The sequence below is a fragment of the Ictalurus furcatus genome, chromosome 20 (genome assembly GCF_023375685.1).
Source record: "Ictalurus furcatus strain D&B chromosome 20, Billie_1.0, whole genome shotgun sequence".
NCBI classification, from domain to species: domain Eukaryota; kingdom Metazoa; phylum Chordata; class Actinopteri; order Siluriformes; family Ictaluridae; genus Ictalurus; species Ictalurus furcatus.
In genome coordinates this window covers 15,865,936-15,884,634 of record NC_071274.1, presented here as the reverse complement: position 1 = coordinate 15,884,634, position 18,699 = coordinate 15,865,936, and the positions used below count along the sequence as shown (strand labels likewise).

At 41.5% G+C, this 18,699-nt stretch overlaps 1 protein-coding gene across 2 annotated transcripts in view; it reads right to left on the bottom strand.

Moving 5' to 3' along the window:
• Positions 1-18,699, bottom strand: part of LOC128624151 (fizzy-related protein homolog) — a 29,195-nt gene that overhangs the window by 8,945 nt on the left and 1,551 nt on the right. The window contains exons 2-10 of one of the 2 annotated variants that reach the window (XM_053651549.1): positions 14,392-14,462; positions 12,213-12,341; positions 12,027-12,090; positions 9,826-9,953; positions 7,812-7,894; positions 3,967-4,150; positions 3,796-3,861; positions 1,952-2,054; positions 1,296-1,480 (exon numbers count right to left, since the gene is read on the bottom strand). In XM_053651549.1, the coding sequence (XP_053507524.1) occupies positions 1,296-1,480; positions 1,952-2,054; positions 3,796-3,861; positions 3,967-4,150; positions 7,812-7,894; positions 9,826-9,953; positions 12,027-12,090; positions 12,213-12,341; positions 14,392-14,460 (1,011 nt within the window). In that variant the 5' untranslated portion in view covers positions 14,461-14,462. Of the gene's footprint in view, positions 1-1,295; positions 1,481-1,951; positions 2,055-3,795; positions 3,862-3,966; positions 4,151-7,811; positions 7,895-9,825; positions 9,957-12,026; positions 12,091-12,212; positions 12,342-14,391; positions 14,463-18,699 lie in introns of both variants that reach the window. The other variant, XM_053651548.1, reaches the window with a different exon arrangement.

Sequence of the window (18,699 nt, the reverse complement as noted above, 5' to 3'; positions counted from 1 at the left end):
ATCTAGATTTATTAAGCAACTTAGAACATGGCAAGTTTGGCCAGACTTACAACAGTCTTAAAGTAAATTAAAGTAAATAACACTTAATATTTAGTTGCATGTAACTGCATCAAGTCAGTGACACACTGACATCACCAAACTGTTGCATTCTTCTTTTATGTTGCTTTTCCAAGCTTTTACTGCAGCTACTTTCAGTTGTTGTTATTTGTTTTGGGGGTGTTTGGGGGGGGGAAATACTGCTCAACTAGCTTAAGGTCTGATCACTTGGCCAGTCTAAACCCTTCCACTTTTCCCCCCTGATGAAGTCCTCTGTTGAACTGGCAGTGTGTTTTGGGTCATTGTCTTGCTATATGATGTCTTGCTAGCTGTTTTATTGGGGGGGAGGGGGGTTTCTTCACAGCTCTCACAATGTTTCGGTCATCAACTGCTGTTGTTTTCCTTGGCCTACCTGTTCGATGTCTGGTTGATAGAAACCGCTGGTGTACTTTCTTTTTCAGGACAGTCCAAATTGTTGTATTGGCTATGCCCATTGGATTGCTTTTCTCCCATAGACTGCTTTCCAGGCTTCATGTTGGTTTATCCTTTTTTAACAACAAATGCGGTCTTCACAGGTAAAACACAGGGCTCAAACCAAGAATAGACATTCAGAGCTATTAACTGTTTAAATAATCATTCTAACAGGGCCCACCTGTGCAACAAGAAACACCTGTCAGTCATGTCTTCCAATATTTTTCATCACTTGAATAATGGATGGGTTCAAAATTGTTTAACATACCTCGATGTAAATATCAGGGAATGAAAGCTGAAATTACGATCTATTGTATCATATTCATCTAAACTGTGTAGCAAAAACTAAAGAATCGGCCTTGCCGTTCCAATACTTTTGGAGGAGATGGTATATGAATATGCATGATATGCAAATTAAAAACACACTCCAGCAACCCCCAATACGCAGCCAGCTAGCTTGTTAATTGCTAGTAAACTAGCTTTCCTTTTTCATAGACAGACAAGTTGGATTTCAGTATTAGACTCTCTGATTCTTTTTTAAATTTATTATTCAGTATAATCAGCTAACCAGCTAATTAAGTTTTAGAAGCATTAATCTAGGATCAACTCCCATAAACCTTTATAACATAAGTTAATACAGTTTAATATACAATAAGTATATATACTCAATGTAGTGGAGGTCATCTACTTGAACCATTAAATTGTGGCATATGAATCAAAACTGAATGTTTCGGTTGTGTATGAGGCACAGTGTGATTGCAGTGCATAAATAGTCTATACTATACTACCTTATTGTCATTGCCACCGGAGGCAAGGAGCTGGTGATCAGTGCTCCACTTGAGGCCGCACACTTCCTGTCGGTGGCCCTGTAACCTGCGCTCAGACTGCAGCGGAGGAGCTCGAATATCACGTTGCAGGATCAGGCGGTCCCTGCTGCCTGAAGACAGCTGGTCCACATTCCATGCTAATGCTCCTGGTAGCAGAAACACACACAGAGTAGAAATTTAAAAAATGTACATACATCTCTCTTATGCTCTCAGTATGTTGCTGTATATTCATTATATACATAGATACCTGGTTTATAATCAAATGCAATTTCTCAGCCCATCTGTTCAGCTACATACGCTTCTGTTCCCTGCTGTTCTATAGAACCCCATTAACACATAAAACCCGGAACATTGCCAAACACTCAATTTCTCTTTCATTTACAAATATAGCGTGTTCATTCATGGCAGGAAAATCCTGTAAAGTTTGGCTGTAAAGTAGAAAATATGCGGCAGAAGACATTTTGTTTGGAATAAATCGTTGTTTATTTCAGTCCTCCGCTCAGATTGACTAAAGGCTTGTCGAGTTCTGAATCTAGTGGTAATATTTTACCACTAACTGCAAAGAAAGCGAAATGACAGCTGAAAACTGAACCAGTTCCAAACAGCACTGCACTCACCGACTCTGGCTGTGTGGCCCTCTAATACAGACAGCTTCTTCCCTGCGGCTGCGTCCCAAATCTGTACAAAGCCCTTATGAGTGCCCACTGCCACCAGGTTTCCCTAAAACAAAATGCAATTATACATTAGACACACACACACAGCCATTTTCAGGATTGAACTGCTGGCTCAGGGTTTCCCAATCCTGGTTCTGCACCACGTAACATTTTCATTCAAAGCCTCGACTAAATCAATTGGCTTGACTATTGGGGAGGAACTGTGGCGCAGTGGGCTTTCTCCGGGTTCTCCAGTTTCTTCCCATCTCCCAAAAATATGCCAGTAGTTGGATTGCTGGATCTGAACTGTCCCTAAGTCTGAATGAGTGTGTGAATAGGTATGTGCATGGTACCCTAGGTGCATCCCAAATCACATACTTGTCCATTATTCTACTAGTGATGTGTCGTTCATGAACGATTTGTTCATTTTGAACGAATCTTTAATATGACTCGAGAACAACGAGTTGTCTCAGACAGTGATTCGTTCATTTTTGACCGCGCATGTGCTGCAATGTCCGCATAGGATCTGTACAGGAAACAGAAACGATTAGTTCACCTCTCGAGTCTTTGGGTCCGAGTCGTTCGTTCATCACGTCACAGCCCCACTGCATTCAGCCTGTGGGGCGGTCACGAACGACTCCAACCCGAAGACTCGAGAGGTGAACTAATCATTTCTGTTTCCGGGGGAACAGATGTGACAAATGTGACGTGACAAACGAAAGAACGACTTGGATCGGGAGGTGAGGCGAACTAACAGACTGCATAGCTTAAAGACCCAGCTAAGCTATTAATGAATAATTTCTGTTTCTCATAGTTCGGCCTTGGCTGCATTAGCCTATGGTTTATTTTTTATTCCAAATGTGATCAACGTTTGCGTAAGTACTACATGTGTTGGGGAATTTAACATGTGACGTTTTAATTATATTCTGCCGAAATGAACGAAATGATTCGTTCATTTGATTCGTTCACAAAAAAAAGATTCGTTCATTTTGCTGCACGAGATTCAAAGATCCGAGTCAGTAAAACGATCCGAATTTCCCATCACTATATTCTACGCCATTTTGTAGTATAAACAGTCTGAGTACTGTGTTCACGCTGAAAATTCCAACAAGAACAAGTGCACTTCAAGGACCTGGATGATGCACTTATTCAGTGGAAAAAACAAAGCGTGGAATGTTGGACACTTCATGCACTCAACGTAGCGGAAGTATGGAGGGGCTACCGGGCACTGACGCTGGATGGGAAAAAATTTCAAAAATTTCAAGATGACCAACAGCACTCGACATCTTACAAATGACAAACTGACATAAATACTAAAATGAGAGTCTTTGGCAATCTAGTGGCATCGCATTACATGCGTTTGACGTTATTTTCCATCTACTAGGAAAAGACTTGTACTTCCAGTCAGTAAAAAAACGCCAGTGTTCTGTTTGAGACTATTCTACCCTACCAGAATTCATACACTAGAGGGCAGAGTATGTAGGGCATAGTGTAAGTGCATAGTGTATAGTAAGTCATTTTGGACATGTGATGTACTGGCATCCTATCCAGAGTGTATTACTGCAGATCTACAATGACCCTGAGCAGGATGTGGTTACTGAAGAATGAATGAATGCCAAGTGATGTGGTGTGTCACAACTACAAAAAACACTCAAACATGTGATACAGAACCTGTATGGGGAAAGAACTGGTCATATGTATGGGGATAAATGTGAGCAAACTGAAAACTTCATGAACCATCAGTTCTTTATGGATAAATAGGCTCTAATTTAAAACAAACACTGAAAACATTGAGGAAGCATGCTTACTCTCTCTGACCAACCGACTGACGTGACCGAGTCTCCTTCTACTGACAGATCGCACAGCCGAGTCACCTGCACAAGGATGAAATAAAATAAACGAATCATTTACAGACCTCCTTTCCCCACATACTCATCAAACACACACACACACACACACACACACACACACACACACACCTGGCTGGTGCAGGCACTCCACAGGTACACACAGGTGCCGAGGCCAACGCTGAGCACGTTTAAAGATGACCAGTCCACCAGGTTGAGGTAAAAGTCGTCCTGCAGCTCGGGGGCGTCCAGGACCTTAAAGGGAATTTTGGAAATCTTGCGCATGGGCTTCCGTGGAGATCGTAACAGCTTCTGACTTCAAGGTTTATGGGAGACGCATGAAAACACATTGAGATGTGTAAAAAAAAAAGACAAAAGCAAAGACAAACAATTAAAGAAGAGCTTTGCACTTCACAACAAAGGGGGGGGGGGGGGGATGGGATTGACCTGGACATCTAGAATTTGGGAATGATTAATTTCCCCAAAGCTGGCACGTTCTGACTGAGCACATAAAATGGATAAGTTTAAATACACAGCTGCATGGCTCTCTGTAATAAGGACACACCGAATTCTAGTGCAGACCATGATCCTAGAATTCTGACATCTGTTTTATACGAACATCTGTTCTCAAGTTGTCTGCATAGTGCAAAGCAAGTGCGAGGTAGGTTAATCATAATCATATGGTTCGTCATGTTTGTTTTTGAAAAAAAATAAAGAATAATATGTGTTTTTCATGTCCTAATAGTTATTTCACATTTTTACATGTTTATTTTTTGAGCTGTTAAGTCGATGGGGGTTTTGCAATTACATTAATAATGTAACGTGGATGATCTTATCTGCTAGGGGTTAATGATACACTGAGGAAAACTTGCATCAAGTTGGGTCTTTTGAAAACTTTATTACAGTGAGATTACATGTAGAACAGGAGAGAGAAGTAAGTTTGGGTTTTTTTCTAGCCAGGGAAAGTAGCAGTTACGGCAGTAGAGGACTATAAGAGCCGTGTACAGCCATGACTATTTATTCAGGAGAAGGTTTGGGTTTCACCCTCATGGGATGACCACTTCCTGCCTTTTTTTTTTTTTAAAGGAAGAGTGGGTCAGCGTATAGGTAATGCCAAAAGTTTACATACAGTTAGGGCAGTGGTTTTCAAAGTGGGGGCCGCAGCCCCTTTGGGGGGCACCAGGGGGCGCCCAGGGGGCCTCAACAATTTGGTGTGCCCATCCCTCCCACTGGTATGTTTTCTCTTTCTCACTCTCAGACAACCACACACAGTCAATTCCTAATGTAATGTAATGTAAAGATGTAAGATGTAATTATTAATATAAAAAAAGGGGGATATATTCAGATGTCTGTATTTTTAATGTGTTTTAAAGACATCTTGCAAAAGGGGGGCGTCGGTCAAATGTTAATGCCATCTGTGGGGCCTTGCCCTGGAAAAGTTTGGGAAACCTTGAGTTAGGGTATCTACTTTACTTCCATAAGAGTTTGTTTCAAAATAAAAGTAAAGAGACAGATTTATTTCAGCTTTTGTTTACTAGAGCAGATTTTCAGTGGGTTGAAAGTTTGCATGCACTTTGTTAGTATTTGGTGGCATTGCATTCTAATTGCTTAACTTGAATCAAACACTTGGTGTAGCCTTCCACAAGCTTCTAAACATCATTACTTCAATTTCTGGAATCTTCTAGACCAGCGGTCTAACCCTCTTCCTGCAGGTTTCATCTCCAACCAAAGTCTAACACTCTGTTTTAGTTGATTGAGTAGAACTTGAAGAACTAAATGGTCTGGTAAATGGTCTGCTCTTATATAGCGCGTTTATCCAAAGTGCTTTACACTGTTTCTCATTCACCCATTCACACACACACACTCACACACCAATGGTAGCAGAGCTGATATGCAAGGCGCTAACTTGCCGTCGGGCCACTTGGGGCTCAGTGTCTTGCCCAAAGACACTTCGGCATGTGGAGTCATGTGGGCTGGGGATCGAACCGCCAACCCTACGATTCGTGGACAACCCGCTCTACAACTGAGCCACATCCGGCCAATGATTGAAGACAATGATTAGATGGTCAGGTGGCACGATTATGGTTGGAGCTCAAGTCTTCAGGAAGATAGCTCTCTAGGTACAGCGTTTGTGACCAGTGTTCTAGATTGTTTATGGAAACCTTTGACCCACTGGAATTCTGATGTAGGGAATTAAATCGGTCTCTGACCTATTGTCGTTATGGCATCGTCAGATTTGATCTCATAATCTCCCGATGATCGGGTCACCCGGGAGGCAAAAATTTCTTTTCCTCAGACACCCTCAGCTCAGCTGTTCGTTTTCATTCCAAATAAGCAAGAGCCGACTTTTGGCAACGATTAATTAAAGAAGCTGAGGGAACATCCATCCATCCATCCATCCATCCATCTGTTTTCCATACCGCTTATCCTACACAGGGTCACGGGGAGCCTGGAGCCTATCTCAGGGAACTCGGGGCACAAGGCAGGGAGTCACCCTGGACGGGGTGCCAACCCATCACAGGGCAAAATCACACACACATTCACAAAACACAGACAATTTAGAAATGCCAATCAGACTACCATGCATGTCTTTGTACCGGGGGAGGAAACCGGAGTACCCAGAAGGAAACCCCCAAAGCACGGGGAGAACATGCAAACTCCACGCACACATGGCAACAATCTAAACTATGCTCACCGCAACTCGCAGCGACAAAGCGACCGGAGACCAGTCATTTTCAATGAGAGCTAGTGACTTCAAGCGAAACGAGCGACTGTTGGCAACTAGATGTGGCGTGATAAAATTGAGAAAAGTTAAAAGCTTGAGTGCAAATATGGAGCAACTTGGTGCAGTGACAACCAACTCTTTCACAACCAGTGGGAGTGAAGACAGTAGAGTGCACATGATCCATAGCCTCGGCTAAGGACGCCATAAGCTAAGCTAAGCTAATTGGCGCTTGACTTTCGCAGCAGATAGATTGCCGCAGCAGGAAAAGAGCACACGCTGCTTCTCCTTCATCTCATATGATATACAAACTGGTGAATTTTATATACAAACGTTCTCCCTCCAGAATGTTTAAATTTTAGTGGCAAGAACACTGATTTGTTGCCAAAAGTGGAACTTTAGTTGTGCCACCCATTTTACCATGGCAACCAGTAGTAGGAACAGCTTCTGGCAACTATGCGTGAGCTTAGCATAAGCCACATGCCCCCCTGGAGGGAACATATTAGTAACAACAAGTTGCTTCGATGCACTACTTACCACATAGATTCTATGTCATAGAACATAGACAGCAATTAAAGCTATGGTTTGAACCTTTATTCTAGCACCTTATTAAACAAACATTTGTTTAGCCACAAGTGGAATGGATAAACCTTCTAGGTGAAACAGACTTCCATGACGTGTTAGCTATTTAAGCATCATAGCTCCAGTGGAAAACCAAACAAATGCTGAACACTAAGGGCTCTTTTTTTCTTTTCTTTTCACTGATTAGTCCATTTCTGAGTGAAAGCGATACTTTTGGTTCAATTGCTATTGGGTTTGGTTTATTTTCAGACTGCACGTAATTAAACAAAACAGAAAGTGCAAAAAAAAAAAAAAAAAAAAACATACGAGGGGCACGTAAGGCTAAAAGCTCTTTAGTTTATTGATATTGATATTGATGTCAGAAATACAGCAATGGAAAAAATGTAAACAAACCTTTGCTGAGTAGAAATCATAAAAATCTTTTGAGCATGGAGAATCGGTGCTCTATAACAACTGAGATAATCCCATGAATATCTAATTTTAAACATTTATGTATCACATTGTGGGTTTTTTTTTTCCTTCATTCTACAGCCCTGCCCTGTGGCTCAGTCTAGCAGTTCACTTAATCTACCCAAACCCTGGGTCGCCTCCTGCAGTTGGTTTGATATGTATATGTATATTTGGCTGAACTGTTCCTTTTAGAAATGGTACTGAAAGATTGAAAGATTTTTACCTGTTACTGCTGACAGGCGATAGTGAGTAAGGAGACACGCTGTTGCCATCATCAGGGAGCGAGCGCTTGGCACTTAGTGAATACTACAACACAAACACGCACAAAGAAAACTTGAACTCGAGATATGATACACCTGTCTATGCTGCTTTCATCAATAATCAATTAGAAAATGTGCACACCAGAAGCAGAAGCTCTGCACATTTCCCTACACACTGATTTTGCATAAAAGGATCATTTAGTAATGAAGCAACAAAATCTTTAAGCTATATAAGCTTCTCAAAGGAGGGAGAACACGTAGGCAGTGTTACCTACACTCTCACAGTACACACTCTCAAGGCCAGTCGGCATTCTACAGCCCCTCCTCACACCCCTCAAGCTCACGGTGGATAAAGACGCAGCTCTTGTAGGTGTGTGTGGCTGATGTAAATACAAGCATATGCTACGTTTGACTTAACACGGAAAGTCTGAAGTCGGAGCTCATCATTTTTCACCTCCATACATGGACACCTCTATGGAAAACTGTCTTTTGTTAGCTCTGTCCGAGCAACAAAAGCTCATGACCTAGCAACAAGCTAGCCAGCTAACATTAGTGCTTAACATTGCATTTACCTTCTCAAAATAGCTGCGTAATGGGCGTGTCTCAATCAGCTAACTAGTTCAATAGTCAGGGCACATGTCAGAGAGTCAGCCATTTGAATGGGCTGTCTCGATCACAAAATTCTTCCAGTGCAAACACTGGAACATTCACTCCCTGAAAAAAAAACAACCCAAAATGCACCACAGAAACCAGGGACTTTTGTTTCGTTGGATATGATGTCATGTTTTCTGAAGGCTCTCAGCTGGAAAAAAAGAAAATGGCAGACGAACTCTCAGGGAACTTCGTCTACAAATGTAAGAAGCTTGTTATCATTGCTGTAGCTCTTAAATGATTTTTAACTTTATTGAACGTTCTATATACGGCTTGTTTGAGTCTAACGACTCAAAAAAATCCACTAGCACTAGCCTACATTCCTGCATGAAGTACCATGACAGAAACACGTGTGATTAAGCGAACAAATTTATATGACACATAATGTCAGAAAGATCTTGATCCTGCCAGTGTTGACGTTTTACAACGTGAGTACGTAGTCAAACTGAGTCATCAGTCTCCCAACGTGTAGTGAGCAAGGGTCCTTACCAGCGTCCGGACACGACCTAGGGAGCAGATTGAGACGTACCCAATGTGTCTATATTTTGATTCATATAAAGTAAAGGCTACTATACTTTCATTTTAAAAGTATAAAAGCGGCACTTTATTTAGTGTTATACCACAGTCTGTCAAAATACTCGATTCTGATTGGCTGGAAGGTGTGCGTTAAAACCGTATGTACCACAGGTAATTTAATCACCATTCTAAATCAATGCCCTGCCTATAAACAACTGTAACCATCGTAACATACAGTTAAACTCACAGCTTCATTATTAGTGGAGATGAGGCAAAGACACAGTTAATTCACACACGTACAATCGCTCTCTCTCTCTCTCTAATAACTATTTACTATAATTCATTCAAATAAATGTAATCTTATCACACTACTTTATCTCGGTGTATAATTTAGCGAATTCAGAATTCTAGATCTAACAACCCGTGTATAATTAAAACTGCACATTAAAATCGCGTAACTCACAAATAGCTGTGGATTATCCCTTACTTATACCACAACGCTGTTGAATTCTCAAATCTACTATAACATACGTGATAACAGGAAGGTGGATGGACCACAACATTAAACGTAACCACAAATGACAAAAAAATTATTGTGTTCTTTTTAATATATATATATATATATATATATATATATATATATATATATATATATATATATATATATATACACATATACACACAATTTTGCTGTGGTATAAGAGGAATAAAACACTTCAAGGAGGTGCTGAAAAATAAATCAACTCGGAAATTCCGAGTTACACGCTCCAGTCGAACGCAGCAGTAGACAATGTCCTCGTAGCCACTTACACTAAAGAGACTTGTCTTCTCAGGTGTCGAGGGTTGCAGCCGCCTGTCCTCCGTCTGAGGGTCCTGCACCTTCTCGATGCCCGCTCCCAGCAGCTCATTCTTCAGCAGCGCGCAGTACGCCAGGCCATCTGCTGCCAGAGGAAAGAGAGGACATGTAAAATCCCAGCCTACGCTGCGTTCACATTCATCTGCTTTCCGTTCAGCTTTTCTTTTTTTAATATGCTGATTACTGGAGCAATCACGTTGCAGCTTGATCTCATCCCCATAAAAGGAATCATGAGGACCCTGTTTGTTAATGGCCGTCTAGCTAGCAATGTGGGTTATGTAAATGTTCAGCTACTGCAATGAAAGCAAATCGGTACAACTGTAACTTATTCCCTACACCATACTTTACTCAATACTTCATTTTATTGAGTGACAGCTAACTAGCAAGCTAGATATGTAGTTATTTTTAGCAACTCTAATGACAACCACTCAGTTTAGCTAGTTAATATGTTGTGTTGTTGCGCACTTAGCTAGCTAGAAAGCTATGCATGTTTAGCTGACATACTCTAGTGCCGGGTCTCAATTTGCCTACTTATACTATGCACTAAAACTCTTTTTGTGAAGAAAAAGTACATACTTTTGAGTGTGTTTAGCAAAACAGCACGGAAGAGAATGTTCTTGCCTAGTTACTCCTACGAGGGGAAGTGGTAGCTCAGTGGTTGAGACACTGGACTACTGATCAGAAATCCCAGCACCACTAAGCTGCCACTGCTGGGCCCTTGAGCAAAGCCCTTAACCCTCAAGTACTCAGCTGTATAAAACGTGAGATAAATGTAAGCCGCGTCTTACAGATAAGGGCGTCTGCCAAAATGCAAAAAAAAAATATATATATATATTTTTTAATCCAAGCTCACACGGCAATGTTAAAATATAACCACCTGTTCCTGTACACAGGGACACCATGATCCAGGCAACTTCTCCTTTGATGTTGATTTGATATTACTCTAAAGCAGCATTGTATAAAACGGGATGGTGCGACACCGCTATAATCGGTGCTTCCTAAATCTTGGATTTTCAAAAGTGGTCACGCCATGACGTTTCGATCTTCTACTGTTCACATGTCTTCACGAATTGATACGACTTCGCAGGTCAGAGCTCACCAAACTTTGGAACGCAGTGAAATGTCTTTGCATGAAGCTTGCGTTTCCAGTCTCCAGCATTCGCATGCGTATGCATGGAAGACTTCGCACGCTGAAAGTGTAGCGTGACTGCCGCTTAACACGTGCGTCCTCCAACATAAGTGTAGCCAGCCAACTGCAGTACAGCCTAACAAAAGTGCTAAGTACCCTCTTCCTCATACATGAGCTCTTTAATAGTACTACTAATAATTCCAAGCTAGCTTGTTAGCCAATACAACAGTGGTTACAACATGTGTATCACATGAGCTGATTTTTTTTTTCCTTTTCACAAAAAGCCCTCGAGAGAGAGAGAGAGAGAGAGAGAGAGAGAGAGAGAGAGAGAGAGAGAACACCTTTTGTGTGTGTGTGTATGTGTGTGTGTGTGACAAAGCCGCAATGTCTATCAGAATAATCTAAATACTGCATCTTCGCAAGGTCAGTAAAGCCTCACAGCTATTTCAAACTGAAAAGAAAAGATGAAAGGAAAGAAAAGCACCAAAGGCCATGAAAAAAAAAGAAAAAAGGAAGAAATACAGACAGAAAGGACATCGTGGAATCAGAAGGAATCCGAACGACTGACAGAAGTGGGGGAACGAGGAAGGAGAGGCAGATCAACAAACAGAAGGACAGGAAAGGGTGAACGAGTGCATTGGAGACAAACTAGAATCCAGTTGCCATAGTAACCAAGCTGCCATAAGGGAGGCCTTGTCTGAATGTTTTGAGATGTTCGGATTAAGTAAGCTATTCTGTGCTGTTGTATAGTCACGCACACTCACACACATAATCGTGTGCACACATGCACCCCCCCGAACTACGCAATAGCTTAGTACTAGTCTGTTTATATTCTGCAGCATGTAGTAGAGGCAAGTCTCTAACGCTGTGCAGAAGTATCAACACACTCACACACACACACACACACAGACACACAAAACTAGCTCCTCAAACTTAAGTTATATGTTCAGACAAAAGCTGCCTCGTTAGTACCGGGAAAAGAAGAATAGAATGAATGACACTAACACTCAGCACTTCAGCACTTACCTTTACTGCTGTCTGACGTGCCGTCTTTTGTCTTCCTGTTTTGATTGTGCGATTTCTCGTTCTCCTTGGAATGCAAGAAATGATTGCGTTATAATTGTTATTTTATTGTAACAAATAATTGTAATGAAATAACTGTGAGCGTCTCTGCATAAACTGAAAAGAGAGCCGAAGGCTTGGAGCCGTTACGTTTATGCGGTGGAAGTTGACACTCCAGTTGGCGCCGGCGCGGGATGGGATGAAGCGGTCTCCGTGTTTACTCGGTGAGGATAGAGGGGAGTTAGCGGGGGTCAGTGCACACATGACCTCAGTGGCTTTCTGCAGGAAAACAGGAGAAAGTGACAGCGTTCGCAAATCCCGTTTCTGGAGTCGGTGTGTTTTCGTTTTAGTTAGATCTGGCTTCCAGAATACAACCAGTTACGCCGAACAACGTGTCCAATGTTAATATGCATTATATGACGATATACGCACACGTTCAAAACCTTATTACCTTTCACATGGAAGTTGTAAAGAATAACACACGACAGACCATGCAGCTATACGAAAATAATGCAGCTCTGCATCAGGGTGGTGTGAAGCAGTCTGACGTGAATAGTTACTGTTACCACACCGAAGTGTATTATGCAAGGCAGGGGTGTCCAATCTTATCCGGAAAGGGCTGGTGTGGGTGCAGGTTTTCATTCCAACCAAGCCACACCTGATTCCACCTGTTTAATCAGTTGATCTTGGCTTTCAGTAGACTCAGGTGTGGCTTCTGCTTGATTGGAATGAAAACCTGCACCCACACCGGCCCTTTCCGGATAAGATCGTGTGAATGTGTGAAAGCAGATAAGAAGTGATGTAAGGGGATAACCTACGACGGACCTCACCGTTATAAGAAAATAATACATGCCGGGCGTTTGGAGGTGTAATGTGGCACGATGTGCGATCAGAGTGCATTATTTTCATACAACCGCGCAGTCTGGAGTGTGCTAGTCTGCTTTCATACCTCGGTCTGTCTGAATGCTTGATTCTGATTGGCTGGAAGGTGTGCATTCAAACTATATAATGCACAGGTAGTTCCAGTCAGTGTAATCACCGTTCTACATTAATGCGCTGCCCATAAACATCCATTATAACCATAGTAACATACAGTTACAGTTGCATACAGTATATAAACTCACAGCTTCATTATTAGTAGAGACGCAGTACAGATGCAGGTAATTCACACACGTACAATCTCTTTCTCTCTCTCTCTCTCTCTCTCATAGCTATTTATTATAATTCACTCAAATAAATGTAATCTTACCGCACTAATTTATCTCTGTGTATGAGTTTAGATCTAACGACTCATATGTAAAATAACTAACGAAAATAAACCGTTATTTTTATCTTTTCTTTCAATCATCCATGACAAACTTTAACTTGTCAATGCTGGCAAGTGATATTACATTAGAACCGTAACTCCTATTAGTAAATGAGAATATGTTATGCTTGTTTTTTTTGTTATAAACTGTAAAAAGGCGAAAATAAGGCTGTGAGCAGACAGTGTCAATGCACTGGAGAAAATAGCGAGCATAAATGTTACAAAAAAAAAAAAAAAAGTCGCTTGGCAGATTTTTGTTAACAAGCAACCATATTTTTTAAAAAAATGGCATTTTCTTTTTGAAACAAGCTGACAATGGTAGACAAATCACAACAGACTGGGACATCTGACCAATCAGAGCAGAGTATGCACTATGAAAGGAGGAGCTTAGGATGAATCCTTTAGAGTGGATCGTTTAACGAGTTGTTTGTGACATGGGGGGAAAAAGGTAATGCTGCAGAGCACATTAAAGTGTTTTTTTACCTGGGACGCATGTAAATCTATTGTACAGCCGGAACTACTTTCGGAGCCGTGCTGTTATACGAAAATAAAGCATGCCTTCTTTCTGACCCATCGGATTTGAGGATTATTCCTCTTATACCACAGTGGTTTTCTAACAAGTACCTTTTTTTAATGTATTGAATTTATTTATTGATTATTTTTATTAACAAATCACACATCTCACTTTTAAATGGCTTATACATATATTTAACGTTATGGACTAAATGTAACTATAAAACGTTCGAATGCATGATGCATCGTTCGTTAATAAATAAATAAATAAAAATTGTAATTGTAGGCAAATCGCTGTGGTAGAAGAGGAATAAAACATGGCGGGATGAAAATAATCTAGTTCTCCTATAACAGCGTCCCTGGGCGTTGTTCTCTACTAAAAGCAGGTGGGTGAGAAAAGTCAAGCAAAAACACATCATTTCAGTATCAAACTTCACCTAAATCACCTGCATGACTGATACAAATCAAACACCAATTCAAACAATTCAGAGAGATTTAATGCAGACTCACAATGGGGCTGGCGTTGGCATTCTGGATGTTGATTTGTCGTAGCAGCCGCCGCTCGTACTCCTGGTCCATCTCTGCACAGCACCAAAACAAAAACAACGATATTAAGTCAGAGAGAATTCAGTGCAATTTTGCGATCGCGCAAATTAACGCAAAATCAGAGGAGCTTGCAATTTTTTAAAAAACTACTGCAAATTTTCTGCAGATTTAGGCCAAGGAGCGTCGTGTGACGTCATCACAAGGCACATTCCGCCAAAGCCCTCTCTCCGATTCATGTCCATTCCACAGGAGTACACCTAAAAGGTCTCATTTACCAATAAACATCACTGTGAAAAACAAGACAGTGCAAAGCAATTTAGTGCAATTGCAATTTCGCCAGTTCAAGTAGTTTTCCATAAAAAAAAAAAAAAATTCTCCGCCGCAGCAATATCTAGCATTTTTACGGAGCCCCCTAGTGCCAGGTAAAAAAAAAAAAAAAAACAGCCGTGTGTAATCTGTGCCCTCGGTTTTATAAACCGTGCCCTCGGTTTTGCAAACTGCGCATGCACCGCGTTGAACTTGGGTTTATATTGGACATTCGCTGTACATTCGAGTTTCTCTCTTCTATTTCTAAAGAAATAAACACACAAAAAGGACATAATGTGTATTGTCTTAATAATGTGTATTGTCTTAATAATGTGTATTGAGTGGACATAGAACCAATACAACTGAATATATTTTTTCTATGTCCAAACAATACACATTATTAAGACAATAATAGGTCATCAGTGCAGTCAGTAAGGGACCGTCTAAAAAGTGCATGACTTGGGCAACTGTTTAAGATTTTTATATGGCACAATAAGTTTATATGTGTAATATAAAGGTACATCATTAATAATACATGCTATAAAAAATTCTTTATCCATACTGTATCCTAACACTGCAATAAGTTAGATATCCTGTTAAGTAGACGACTATAAACTTAGTAAAATCTTATACAGTTGCCCAGGTCATGCACTTTTTAGACGGTCCCTTACTGACTCCATTACTATAAGGCGCTGATGACCTGCGCTTCCCAAAGCCCGCTTCCACGGGCTTTAACGGGAGAAAATTTAAAAATATATTCAGTTGTATTGGTTCTATGTCCACTCGCGGTTTACAAAACCGAGAGAACGGATTGCAAAACCGAGGGTACGGATTGCAAAACCGAGAGCACGGACTGCAAAACCGAGGGTACGGATTGCAAAACCGAGGGTACGGATTACAAAACCGAGAGCATGGATTGCACACGGCTGTTTTTTGGGGTTTTTTACCTGGCACTAGGGGGGCTCCGTACATTTTTGGTTGTAACAATCGCAATAAAACTAGAGATGCACTGATGATAGTTTAAAAGCATCCGATGATCAGGGACAATTATATCCTATCAATCAAAAGAGGGCGGGAAAACACATCGATTTCGTGCTGTGTGTAAAGATGATGTCTCTTGTGTGGAATGACGACAAAACTGCAGTTTATAATCTCTAATCTCTGCAGTGATTTTACACCGGATGCTGCAGCAGTGAGGCGGGAGTTTCAGCATCGAGTCGAATTATTATTTTTGTTTTTTGCCACGCTGCTCGCACTGAATTAAAGTGCCAGTACACGGGTGAAAGATTTAAATGAAGGTGCGTTGACAAAAAAGTATATATTGCACAGAAAAATATATTTGTAGATTAGTATACTTCATATCCAGTTAATGTTAACATATAAAAAAGTTGATATTATATATAATAAATATCTCCAGTGAGAAAGCGAAGACATGTTTTTATTATCGTGTGTTTATTATTAGGATTAAATGACGCCTCGAGAGAACTGGGTGCTGGACCTGTTATTACGGGTCATTAGGTCAGACTTGTTCCCGGTGTGTTGGGCTCCACCAGAGCTACCCTTTATCACTGATTCCGGTCATGATTTTCACGGACAGAATTTCTAGGCACAGCCGAGGGGCAGAGGGGGTCCGGTTTGGTGATTTCAGGATCGCATCTCTGTTCTTTGCAGATGATATGGTCATGTTTCATCGAGCGGTGACCTCCAGCGAGCTCTGGGGCGGTTTGTAGCTGAGCGCGAAGAGGATGCTATGGGGGTCAGCGCCTCCAAATCCGAGGGCATGGTTCTCAGCCGGAAAAGGGTGGGTTGTTTCCTTCAGGTTGGGAATGAGATGCTGCCTCAATCAGAGGAGTTTAAGTATCTGTTCACGTGTGAGGCTGGATGGAGCGAGAGATTGCTTAACTTCAGCAGTTACGCAGATAATGTACCGGTCTGTCATGCTGAAGAGAGCGTTGAGCCGAAAGGCGATTTCTACCGGTCAATCTACGTCCCAAACCCCGCCTATCGTCACAAGCTTTGGGTAGTGACCAAAACAATGAGGACATGGATACAAGCAGCGGAAATGAGCTTTCTTCACCAGGGCTCCTTCTCTGGGCTCAGCCTTAGAGATTCGAAGGGAGCTCTAAGTAAAGTCGCTGCTCCTCTGTATCATAAGGAGGCGGGTGAGGTGGTTCGGGTATCTGGCTAGGGTGAGAAGACTCCAGGGCAGACCAAGGACTAAACCGAGAGATTATATCTCTCGTCTCTCCTGGGTGCGCCTGGGTATCACCGTAGAGGAGCTGGAGGAGGTGGCTAAGGAGAGGGAGGTCTGGGCATCTCTGCTTAGACTGCTTCCCCCATGACACCGACCCAGAGAAGTGGAAGATGGATGGATGGAAATTACACTGAGCATCAGCCGCACAATATCCTGCGAGTTGTTACTACGAACGTCGCCCCAGCGGCTCTTACAGTAGGCTCTAATAATAGATATCAGGTATCAGGGGGTTTTTTTTCCCTTCGTTAGATTGTTGTATGAGTACAGACATGTTGAAAATGAATGAAGCACATTCACTCCATTCAGACAGACTGTTGGTGTTCCTGCTACTAAACTTGAAAAGTGATTCACTCATGTCAGCTTCACAGAGAGTACGATTACAGCGGCGGTTTTTTTACTGATTATTACATGTCATGTCAATCCATGTACGAGATGATCCCAATAAAATCCCAGCTGCATTCTGTAACATACTAGTGTGTCCTCCATGTCAGATTATATGATAATGTTCCTCTAAAGCTAGACCTGCGATTAAAAAAATGACTACGTTCTGCTTACGCCATCTATCAGCATGATCCCAGAAACATTCTTCAACATGAGCTTTATGTAAAAAGGACATTTTTTTTCTGTCCAGTAGGATGCTTTGTTTACGTTTAGTCATTGCCACTACGGTATTTGTAGGTGCCGAGAGAGTTTCGTGTCGTCCTATGCTGTCAGATGAGAATCGACTGAAACTCATCTTGTACGTTGCACATTGTGCGATTTGTGCTGCAACAGCAAAATTAGGCAAAAATCATTCAGTGTAAAGTCACCATATAACCAACGTAGACATTTTGTGGCTTTTAGTATGAATATGTCGACCATAATGATATCTATATCTACTCTTGTGCTCCAAAACAATGACAAAATTCATATTTACCAGATGTACGCGTTCAAAATGTACAGTCTCTCTCTACCGCCAATACAGATCAACAATTCTGACGACATCATTCTGCACGTCTCATCAGATTTTCTGTCCAATCAAATGCACTCTAGATTCTGAATTGTCCCACCCCAAAGGTAAAAAAATCGCCTTGCTGAAGTCGGCATTGTTGAGCGAGAGAAATGGTATCAGCAAGCGCGGCATGTAAACGTGTTTTTGGCTGTTGGAACATGTGCGTTTTAGTCAGTTTTCCCAACTGTAAGTTGGTTAAGAAGGAAACGCCTTGAATTCATTCCCTTTCAATTATTTTTTGTCAGATACGGCTTAGTCTGGGCTGTGAGGGAAGCTAAACGCTACTGGCTATTTAAAAAGGGGGAGGAGCCACCACCCTGACTTCCTGTTTCAGTGGAAATTACGTCCAACACATCGTATAACGTTGCGCTTTTCAAGGAACTTCACAGGGACTTTAAACTAGGGCTGGGCGATAATTCAATAATTATCACGATATCGTTTACCTCGATATAATTTTAACAAACGTTCGATAAATGTCCTATATATGTTTGTGCATGATGTGGCGTTTACCGACACGCTGGTGGCTGACAGGATTGTACTTAGAGCGGAGAAATGAGTGACACTGAAGCAAACATAGTGCAGCAAACGACCAGCTCGAAGGACGATGACATCGTCGACAGAAAAAGTAATTTACGTTCGGTAATTTGGAGATTTTTTAAATCTTTTTTTACGATCAGACATAAAACAGAGTAGCTTGCACTGCAAACTGTGCCGCAGATCT